The sequence below is a fragment of the Triticum dicoccoides genome, chromosome 5B (genome assembly GCF_002162155.2).
Source record: "Triticum dicoccoides isolate Atlit2015 ecotype Zavitan chromosome 5B, WEW_v2.0, whole genome shotgun sequence".
NCBI lineage: Eukaryota > Viridiplantae > Streptophyta > Magnoliopsida > Poales > Poaceae > Triticum > Triticum dicoccoides.
This window is the reverse complement of record NC_041389.1, coordinates 331,987,835-331,999,523: the sequence shown is the minus strand read 5'-3', so window position 1 is coordinate 331,999,523 and position 11,689 is coordinate 331,987,835. Positions and strand designations below refer to the sequence as shown.

Sequence of the window (11,689 nt, the reverse complement as noted above, 5' to 3'; positions counted from 1 at the left end):
GTCGGGCCGCCCCGGTGCCGGACCCCTCCCCGAGGTCCCTGCGCCGCCCCGCCCCGCTGCCGTCCTCCTCCCCACGGCCCCTGCACCGCCCTGCCCCACCGCCCGACCTCGCCGGAGAAGAGGTATTTTTTCTGTTTTTTTCCTGTTTTTTTGTTCTCTATTTTCTTGATTTGTTTTAGGTTAGTGCTAGGTTTAATTAGGTGTAGGTTAGTGCTAGGTTTAGGTGTAGTTTTCAGTTTTTAGGTTTAGGCTAGTGCTAGGTTTAGGTGTAGTTTTGAGTTTTTAGGTTTAGGTTAGTGCTAGGTTTAGGTGTAGTTTTTTCCTGTTTTGTTTTAGGTTAGTGCTAGGTTTAAGAAGAGGAAAAAGGAGAAGGAAGAAGAAGAAGAAGAAGAAGAAGAAGAAGAAAAAGAACAAGAAGAAGAAAAGGGAAAAAGAGAAAGAAAAAAGAGGGTTCCTCGGTGTCGATGGTACCCTAAATAGTAAGTATCGTCAGTGCGAGGTACATGTGGTCGTCGGTGTCGAATACTACACCCACGTCCCACAAGTGACACAGGGGTCCTGCGTCCAGCAGCAACAGTTCTCGGCGTCGATGGCGGTCAAAGACCACTGCAAATTTGTCTGGCAGCCTCAGAGATGACGATTGAAAGCTAAGTGATGAAACTTGAAACACGCAACAAGTCGGTTTGGTTGTTTGAAAATTTCAAAACTTGGCTTTAATCCTCATCGCAGAGGCTGCCAGAAAAATTCACCAAGGTGTTCGACCGTCATCGGCCACCAGAACTATTGTTGCGGGACGCCGGGCGCCGGCTTCACTTGTGGGATGTGGATCTAGTGTTCAACACCGACCGCCTCATGTACCTTGCACCGATCGTAGTTGCTATTTAGTTTACCCGGGGACGAGCGGGTTAGAGGGTTCCTCGGTGTCGATGGTACCCTAAATAGCAAGTATCGTCAGTACGAGGTACATGTGGCCGTCGGTGTCGAATACTTGCTATGTTACTGATCTTTCGATTTAAATATGCAGTTATTTCATCGTTGCGAGGGTCTAGTGTTCGACGAGCTCCGCCCCTGCGTTCGTTGGTGAGCACAAATGACATCTCCTCCTCCCCCCTTTATTTGCTCTGTTTCGGTCTTCGTGCCGATGAAACTTGCTAGCTATAGGTGTCAATCATCAGTATGCGTAACCACTATGCGTCTCCCGTTCGAAAGGGTTACATCTATAAATATGCATGCATTTGCATATTTATAATTGTGATTCTTTCAAATTGTCCAACATTATCCATGGACAGCCCGAGTATGTGTAGATTGGTTTCGTTTTCCCATATGCTCAGCTCTGGATCCGATGCAGAATTTCGTTATTGCCTCCCTGTTGTCATCCAGGTACACATCTTCTCTGCTTATTGCCGAGACGTGTATCAGGAGAACATCGGGGAGGTGCTGCCGAAATTTTGTGTCGGATCTAGAGCAGAGCATGGGAAAACGAACCCGATCTACACATACTCGGGTGGGATTAGGACCTATCCTTACCTATTGGCATGTAGGTTTCATGGACGTAATAAAACTAACAAACTCCATTAGCTGATGGATATGTGATAAGCACATTTCATATTCATCTTTTGGCACTCAAATATGCGGTTTATTGAGATATGACCATCAATTCTTGCTGTGAAATATTGAATATTTGCATGAAAATCATATAAAGGATCATTTACTAGTCTTTGGTCTATTTTGCAGAAATGTGCGCAAAGGCACTATAAATCTTCAAGATCCGGACTAAGTGGCTAAGAGAACGAAGAAGAGGAGGAAGAATGGACCCGACCGTGAAGAAAAGAAGCAATCAGATGGGCCAAGCTATAGATGACAGGATCAACTTGGGAAGAAAGAAGAGAAGTAGGAGGGCCAAACTACAAAGTGGCAGATCAGGGAGGGGATCAAAATCCCTAGGTGGCCTTCGATCCCCTTGGGCCTGGCACATCTCATCTCTCTCCCTCTCCCCTTTTTCTCCACCACCGGCCGCCGCCACAGCCAGGCCGACGTGGTGGTGCGCCTCTGCCATCCATCCATCCACGAGAACACCACCTCCAGCACCACATCACCCATCTCCATCCACCAGCGCCACCGCGCCATCACCAGCATCCACCAGCACCGATCCATCAACGCCGCCACCAGCACCGCCTCGCCACCCATCTCCCTGCTGCTCCTCCACCTTTCTTCTCCTCCTAACCCTACTGCTGCTCTTCTTCTTCTTCTTCTTCTTCCCCTTGCTGCTGTTGCCTTTCTTCTTCCTCATCTCCACCATACTGCTGCTCCTACAGCCCTTCTTCTCCCACGACGTACTCTGAACCCCATACTGCTACTACTTTCCACCCGCTGCTGCTTCCTCTCTCCCCATCTCTGATGTTCCCTTTCCCTTCCTGCCGCTCCTCCTCCTCTTCCTCTGCTTCTTTGCTTCTTTTCTGAACTATAATCCCGCTGCTGTTCTCTCTCTCTCTCTCTCTCTCTCTCTCTCTCTCTCTCTCTCTCTCTCTCTCTCTCTCTCTCTCTCTCTCTCTCTCTCTTATCTCAAACTGCTGTAAACTTTAGAAGTGTAATGTTCAGAATTTTGTAATGTTCAGGGTTGTGTAATGTTCAGACTTGACAAGTTCTAGAAACTCGTTATTTGTTCATTTTAGTACCTGTATAATAAAGTACTTGTTATGTTGGACCTGACTAGTTGAGGCCTTGTTAATTTGGGTGATAATTGATCTATTAGAATGTGCTTCTGTGTATTACTATTCTGCTAGTATATGTGCATGTTCACCTTGTGTACTAATCCCCTTTCCTAGTTATCTTCCAGTACTTGTCAACTTTGTGCGTGTTTGATTTTCAGTCCATATGTTAGCTCAAGTACCTGTGCCATATAAATATATGTGTGTGCTTGTGATTTAAATAATCTATTTTCTGTTCAGTAATTCATACGCTTGCTAGATATATATGGTCATGTCTTTTGACTTCCCTTGTCACTGATGTTAGCCTTTCAGTTTCTATAATAATATGAAAATACCAAAAAGTCAGAGTAAAGATAATCTTCATCTCCCTTTGCTTCTGTCATTTTCTTTGTTGATGATCCTTGTCAGTGTTAGGTTTATTTTCTGTTTTCATCATTCAATTGGGTCACCTAGCTTTAGTCGAACGTAGTTGCCGTCGCCTAGTCCCTGTGGAGAACACGACATCCGTAGATTGGGGCGTAAAAACCCCGCTATACTTTCAATTGATCATTTTGGCACCGTTGCCGGGGACTAGCGTCGAGCGATTGTGTTAGGCTATAGACTAGGTTTTTCTTCTTTTTCTAGTTTTTGCCATATATTTGTGATATATCTCTAATCACTAACCCCTGTTCTAGTTAGTATCTTTTTTGTTTTCTTTTGCTTTTTGCAGGTTAGAACTATCTTCTCGGTTATGGTTTACTATTCAGATCATCAGGCTTATGCGAGCAACACTACAAACAACACAGAAAGTATTCAATAACTGATAAGTAAGATTTCCCATCAATTAGATGATTTAGCTCAGCAGCGAGGAGTAGTTTTTGAGGATAGGCCTAGTTCTTATTATTCTTATTCCGGAGGCAATCCTTATGTTGCTCCTACATGCCATATTTGTGGATTTCAGGGCCATTTGCCCGCTGAATGTCAGCGTGGTTACTCTCACACTCCAGATTGTTTTGGCATGAGCTTCGCTCAAGAGCATAGCTCATACCAAAACAATTACTCACATGGGTGGCCTGAAAACCCGAATATGTCATATAGGAGCAACAACCCTGAGATCTCATCGTTTGCTTCTAGTAATCATATGCAGGGATTTAGGTATGAAGAGGAGAGCCACAACCATGCACCACAACAATTTTATTCACCTCCTACTCATATACCTCAATACCAGGAGATGTGTCCAATGGAGTTAAATGGTCCTCCATTTGGTCAACCAACAACTCCAGCACCTTTTGTGCAATCTCATGTGCAAGTGCCCGCACAAGATGAGTTCGATGACATAGACAAGCTCACACTTTTGAGTCTCGAGTTCACTTGGAGTGCCGAGGATGATCCTATTAGGAAGGTTATACTAGATGAAATGAAGAAGATCAAGAGTGGAAAAGAGCTAGTGGAAGAAGTAAGGAAGATTGAGAAGAACATCAACGCTGGCAGCACTATTTCTTCACAGCTAGAGCTGAGTGTTGCCGAGATTTCCCTTGATACATGTGAGGTTCCAACACCGTCACATCCAGTTGAGCAAGATAGCAAGAGTCCAGAGGAAGAAAGACCTCAGATTGAAGAAGATGAACTAGAAGACAAGGAACAAGATGATCAAGAGCTGCAATTCCCAAGTGATCAAGTTGAAGACTCATCATCTACTACTCCTGAAGAAGTACAAGAAGCTGCTGTAGATGAAGATGAAGAACATGAGATTCATTTGCCTATTGTCATACCAGAGCGTGATGTGTCAGGTTTACCCAATCCTCTTGATGACATGATGCCTTGTGATTTCTTTGCTACTACCTTGCATTACATGATACCATCACTTAAGATTGATTTGAAAACTCATTTGCTTGGATATGATGATATATACCCTGTTAGTGGCATTACTCTCATTTGTGATGATCATAGTTACTTTCCTCGTGCTAGTCCTATGCTTAATGAAACATATCATTCACATGCTAGTCTTGAGCTTAATGATAAATATCATCCTCATGTTAGTGTTGACCTTGCTGATTTCTACCATCCTAAACATGTGCTTTATAGCTATGCTTATGTAATTGGATATTCGATTGATGACTTGGAGGGTATTATCCCTACCACTTGCATTGTCTCTTTGGTTGAGTGCTCTTTCAGGTTGTTGCTTGTGCACGATCCACTACATGCTGACCAAGTTCGAGATGACATTCCCTGGGACCCTGGTGGACCCATGGCATGGGGATGAGGAGAAGCAAGGAGCACACATGAAGAGAGAAGCTGGAGCAGGCATGAGGATAGGGAAGCAAAAGGAGAGGAGTCGCAATGCACGAGGATGTGAGAGTGATCGAGCGAGACCTACATCATATAAACCCGGTGAGCTGTTTCATGACCCTAATCTGAATACCATCATACATTATACATGCTGTAATCAACTGTTATTTGGGTTGCTTGAGTCATTTCTTAAATACCGTCCCACTGAATTTTACCTTCGACATAGGGCGATTGATGTGAATATGTGAATTGAGTGTTGAATGCGTTGTAAACTGGTGATCTATACAATGCTTGCTTTGCTGAAATTAGTGAAAGCTATTAGTTTTGAGTGCTCAAATCCCTAGTACACTAGAAAACTTAATCATTTTCTGCTTTTACCTCGATACACCTAGATCATTAAGTGTCAGATGCTGAGTTTGTGCCTAATGTGTTCCCATTGAGAGCAATCACCTAACCACTATGAATTAGCATGCTATGTTCCCTGGATCGGTAGCATGCGAACCAGACATGGAGAAGTGATGATTCCTATTTTTGTGCTTAAGCGTTGTTCATTTAAGATAAGTAATAATGAATAAATAAGTCTGACTACCTACAGTAGCATGTCATGTTCCCGGGATCGGTGGCATGTGAAATCGGGTTAGCTTGGGCAGTAATTAATAATATAAATGTAATTGTCGAACCAGGTGTATACCATGTTCTCGGGATCGGTGGTATGTTCCTTTGGGGAGACAAACTAAAAAAACTAATAATTGGTCAAGCCGGGTGTATACCATTTTCTCGGGATCGGTGGTATGTTCCTTTGGTGAGATCAATAAAATATTACCATTACTTCCTTCAAATTTAATAAGTGGTTCAACCACAATGTTATATTTCTGCAAATAAGTGATTTAATTCAAGCTCCTTTTGTTCTCAGGATCATGCTCTCTTTAGGAACCTTTTGGCACAGTCAGCATTTGAACTTGCTAATCTTCGTTTATCATTGCAAAAGTTTAAAATGGCCGAGTTTAATAGTGTCCTATTGATATGTAGCACTCTTAACCATTGATTTTCACTAGCTAAGTCCAAAGCATGCAATGTTTGGAGATCTACTTCACTGGGACATTCTCTAGTCAGCTCACTATTCACTATCTTGCTCTTGTCATATGCCTTTACTTGAGGACAAGTAAAGATTTAAGTGTGGGGGAACTTGATAAGCACATTTCATATTCATCTTTTGGCACTCAAATATGCGGTTTATTGAGATATGACCATCAATTCTTGCTGTCAAATATTGAATATTTGCATGAAAATCATATAAAGGATCATTTACTAGTCTTTGGTCTATTTTGCAGAAATGTGTGCAAAGGCACTATAAATCTTCAAGATCCGGACTAAGTGGCTAAGAGAACGAAGAAGAGGAGGAAGAATGGACCTGACCGTGAAGAAAAGAAGCAATCAGAGGGGCCAAGCTATAGATGGCAGGATCAACTTGGGAAGAAAGAAGAGAAGTAGGAGGGCCAAACCGCAAAGTGGCAGATCAGGGAGGGGATCAAAATCCCTAGGTGGCCTTCGATCCCCTTGGGCCTGGCACATCTCATCTCTCTCCCTCTCCCCTTCTTCTCCACCACCGGCCTCCGCCACAGCCAGGCCGGCGTGGTGGTGCGCCTCTGCCATCCATCCATCCACGAGCACACCACCTCCAGCACCACATCACCCATCTCCATCCACCAGCGCCACCGCGCCATCACCAGCATCCACCAGCACCGATCCATCAACGCCGCCACCAGTGCCGCCTCGCCACCCATCTCCCTGCTGCTCCTCCACCTTTCTTCTCCTCCTAACCCTACTGTTGCTCTTCTTCTTCTTCCCCTTGCTTCTGTTGCCTTCCTTCTTCCTCACCTCCACCATACTGCTGCTCCTGCAGCCCTTCTTCTCCCATGGCGTACTCTAAACCCCATACTGCTACTACTTTCCACCCGCTGCTACTTCCTCTCTCCCCATCTCTGCTGTTCCCTTTCCCTTCCTGCCGCTCCTCCTCCTCTTCCTCTGCTTCTTTGCTTCTTTTCTGAACTATAATCCCGCTGCTGTTCTCTCTCTCTCTCTTATCTCAAACTGTTGTAAACTTTAGAAGTGTAATGTTCAGAATTTTGTAATGTTCAGGGTTGTGTAATGTTCAGACTTGACAAGTTCTAGCAACTCGTTATTTGTTCAGTTTAGTACCTGTATAATAAAGTACTTGTTATGTTGGACCTGACTAGTTGAGGCCTTGTTAATTTGGGTGATAATTGATCTATTAGAATGTGCTTCTGTGTATTACTATTCTGCTAGTATATGTGCGTGTTCACCTTGTGTACTAATCCCCTTTCCTAGTTATCTTCCAGTACTTGTCAACTTTGTGTGTGTTTGATTTTCAGTCCATATGTTAGCTCAAGTACCTGTGCCATATAAATATAGGTGTGTGCTTGTGATTTAAATAATCTGTTTTCTGTTCAGTAATTCATACGCTTGCTAGATATATATGGTCATGTCTTTTGACTTCCCTTGTCACTGATGTTAGCCTTTCAGTTTCTATAATAATATGAAAATACCAAAAAGTCAGAGTAAAGATAATCTTCATCTCCCTTTGCTTCTGTCATTTTCTTTGTTGATGATCCTTGTCAGTGTTAGGTTTATTTTCTGTTTTCATCATTCAATTGGGTCACCTAGCTTTAGTCGAACGTAGTTGCCGTCGCCTAGTCCCTGTGGAGAACACGACATCCGTAGTTTGGGGCGTAAAAACCCCGCTATACTTTCAATTGATCAATATGGTTTGCTTAATTATGTATATATTTCTTGTGTGTCTAGTAGGAAGTCAATATGAGTGATCGTGGATGGATGTACACCCGTTACACTAGTAGTATGTTTCGACCAAGGAATGGTTAACAAAAACTAAGGGGTTTGTTAGAGCCCCATTTGCAAATGGCCAAAAATTTAGCTGGTGCCCCTGTGTCCGGTGCGACAACTATAATCATAGGGATGAGCTTGAAATGAGTAAACACCTGCAGAAGTTTGGTTTTACGCCTGGTTACACGGTCTGGACATTACATGGTGAGTCTGCCCAATGTGCCAGAGCCGAGGTGGTTTGTCGTCGCAGCGACGAGCATGGTACCGGGACCGCAGACATGGTGCAAGACTTTGACGATGCTCGGGCTTCGCACGAGGAGATGGAGGAATCTGCAAAGGCCTTCATGGAAATGTTGGAGTGAGATTGCTACGACGTGATGATGACAGTTTTCGGACGATTTCTACCCAAAGGCCATGTGCTACCTCCAAACCTGTACCAGTCATACAAAATCCTCCGTGCTCTTAAGATGCCCTATGAGAAGATACATTCCTATGAGAAAGGATGTGTCTTGTTTAGGCTTCAGTATGAGGACTTGAACTATTATCCCATTTGCAATTCTTCTAGGTATGTTGTGGTAGACAACGGTATGGCTGAGAAGACGCAGACCAAAATACCCGTTAATGTTCTTCGGTATATGCCGATCGTACCAAGACTTCAACGTCTTTTCATGGTCGAAGAGACGGCTAGACAGACGACATGGCACAAAATGGGCAAAAGAACTGAACTAGATGCAGATGGGAATATGATGATGGTGCACACATCAAATGGTGAAGCGTGGAAGCGCTTCGATGCATTACATAAGGAAAAAATGGCAGATCCTACGCATCCTCGAGTCGCCGTTAACACATATGAGTTTAGTGTGTTTGGTCAGATGGGAGCCCCATACAGCTGTTGGCCCGTGTTTGTCATTCCACTCAATCTCCCCCCGGGCAGATTATGCAAAGAAAGAACATTTTCCTGACGTTGATAATTCTAGGGCCCAACTATCCGGGGAAAAATATGAATGTGTACATGCAGACGCTTAAGGATGAATTGCAAGAAGCTTGGGATAATGGGTTCAAGACATACGACGCCTTTAGCAAAGAGAACTTCATAATGCGTGTCTGGTACATGTACTCGACGCATGACTTGCTGGCGTATGCGCTATTCGTTGGCTGGTGTGTGCATGGAAGGTTCCCGTGCCCCACATGCAAGGGAGCTCTTGAGTTTCGTTGGCTGACGGCGGGGCACAAGTATAGTTGCTTTGACTTGCATAGACAGTTTCTAGATCCTCGCCATAAGTTCAGGAAAGACAAGAAGAACTTCATGAAAGGTAGAGTTGTCAAACACTCTCCATCACCTGCGTTGACAGGCCAACAGACCCTAGATCAGTTAAATGCTCTTGAGCCAGATCCAGAGCATTCGGGGTATTTCAAGGGGTATAATAAGGAACACGCATGGACTCACAAGACATGCTTCTGGGATCTGCCTTACTTCAAAGACCTCCTTTTCCCACACAACATCGACGTGATGCACACTGAAAAGAATATTGCCAAAGCCATTTTTGGTACATTGTTCGACATAGAGGGGAAATCAAAGGATAATACTAAGGCTAGAGACGATCAAGAGGAGCTCTATGATAGACTGTTACAAAACATGCAAGAACCGAAAGGAAAGCGGAACTGGAAGAAGCCAAATGCATGGTTCAATCTTGGAAGGCCAGCTATGAATGAAATTATTTTGTGGGTGAAAATGCGGTTGATGTTCCCCGATGGGTATGCAGAAAATCTAAAGGAGCGAGTCTTGATAGATTTAAAATATTTGGTCTAAAAAGTCATGATTGGCACATATGGATAGAGCGGATAATGCCGGTGATGTTGCGTGGCTTCATCCCTGAGGATGAATGGCTAGTACTGGCAGAGCTGAGCTATTTCTTTCGTGTTCTTTGTGCGAAAGAACTATCGCCTGGCCTCCTAGAAGAAATGGAACAGTTGGCGCCAGAGTTGATCTGCAAGTTAGAGATGATCTTTCCGCCAAGCTTCTTTAATCCAATGCAACACTTGATTTTGCATCTCCCGACCGAGGCACGATTGGGGGGGGGGGGGCGTGCAAAATCGTTGGTGCTACTCAACTGAGAGGATGCAGAAGACGCTTCGAGCAAAATGTAAAAATAAACGTAGAATAGAAGCATCGATGGCCGAGGCATTCATCACTGAGGAGGCGTCAAACTTCATGACAGCACACTACGAAGCCAAAAATTGTCATTTGCATAATTCAAAGCCTCGGTACAATGCTGACGAGCCTAAAAAGGGTCAATCCAACCTCAGCCTATTCGAAGAGAATCTCGCACCATCCAGTGCTTGAAAACCAGTATCGTTGGATGTTGAAGAATGGCGGACCATTTCGTTGTATCTCTTTAACAACCTAACAGAAGTGCGGCCGTACATCAAGTAAGATCTCGTTACATTGTTTCGCAACTTCTAATTTCTTTGAACTGCTCTTATTCCTGGATATTTGATGCAGTCGATACGTCGCCATATTCTCGTATGGAGCGGTGATCCAAGAGGATTCCGTCGAAGAGTATGAGCTTCTGGCAAAGCAAGGAGGCGAATATCCCGGTTTCATCTCTTGGTTCAAAAAACGGTAATTTCCATTAGACCCTTTCATTTCTTTGGCTAATTTGCGACTAATGCAACAATCCTTTCTTATTAAACTTGTAGGCTAATTCGGAGATTATGGATGCCGAATTGAGACAAGTAGCTAATGGTTTTGACTATAAGGTCTGTTCATTTGACAATTACGACATCAACGGGTATCGCTTTCGTACCTATGGCAAAGAGCTATCTATGGCCGACCGAAGGTCTTCAAATTGTTGTGTCTCTGCTATCGGCGAAGGAGGTGTCGAGTATTATGGAAGAGTTGAAGCAATTTATGAACTTCAATTCTATGGTGATAACCCACCAAACGTCGTACACTTCAGATGTTATTGGTTCCAGCCCAGGGAGACTAGAAGGACTCATGAACATATAGGGCTAGTCGAAATCAAACAAAGCACCCATTTGGATGTTCCCGATGTCTATATTACGGCTCAACATACAACCCAAGTTTTCTATCTACCGTGGGCCTGTCAAAGTGATCCAAATCTCAGTGGTTGGGATGTCGTTTATGAAGTGCCACCACGTGTTAGACCACCTCCCCCCAATGAAGAGGATTATGAACGTCACATTAACCAAGATACATATGACGAAGGAGAATTCTTCCAAGAAACACGTCTTGCCAAAAAACGTTTCAAGAAACGCTCTACTCCACCCTAGAACATTGAAGTAGACAACGATAATGAATCCGACCCTGAGCCGGAACAAGAAGAGCCGGAAGAAGAAGAAGTTACTACTGCAGATGACCCGTTAATGCTTGAACGATTACGTAAAGGTAGCCTTCCACATGATGATGCATTTATTAATGATGATGATGAGCATGTCATTACCGATAGTGATGATGATGATGCATTTATTAATGATGATGATGAGCACGTCGTTACCGATAGTGATTCTTAGGTATTCAAATTTTTATGGTGTACTTTATATGATTTATATAGTTCGTATGTATAATTTTGTTACTTTGTATGATTGTTTCTTATACATAAGTGCCATGGTCTTGATTTTCGTCCCTGTCGGCTCGCCCGCTTTATGATTCGGATGTGGTAAATTCTCTTTCATAACTATTTGTTGCATTTCGCATTTATGACAATTATGTCCATCAAGTTGACATAGAAATATTTTAATCTAGGAGGTATGTGAACTGGAATTTGAAACCGACCCTCTTGTCGAGAAGTTAAATTTAGTTGAAAAAGAAAATGAGTATTTAAAACAAA

At 43.5% G+C, this 11,689-nt stretch overlaps 1 protein-coding gene across 1 annotated transcript; it reads left to right on the top strand.

Moving 5' to 3' along the window:
- The first annotated feature begins 1,972 nt into the window (after positions 1-1,972).
- On the top strand, positions 1,973-7,271 carry LOC119308743. Its single transcript, XM_037584883.1, has 2 exons — positions 1,973-5,078; positions 6,308-7,271. The coding sequence occupies exon 1, from the start codon at positions 3,706-3,708 to the stop codon at positions 4,948-4,950; it is 1,245 nt and encodes a 414-aa protein (XP_037440780.1). The 5' UTR covers positions 1,973-3,705; the 3' UTR covers positions 4,951-5,078; positions 6,308-7,271.
- Positions 7,272-11,689: the final 4,418 nt, after the last annotated feature.

Excerpts from the sequence above, each read along its gene's own strand:
- LOC119308743 (XM_037584883.1), top strand. The coding sequence starts at position 3,706 with ATGAGCTTCGCTCAAGAGCATAGCTCATACCAAAACAATTACTCACAT.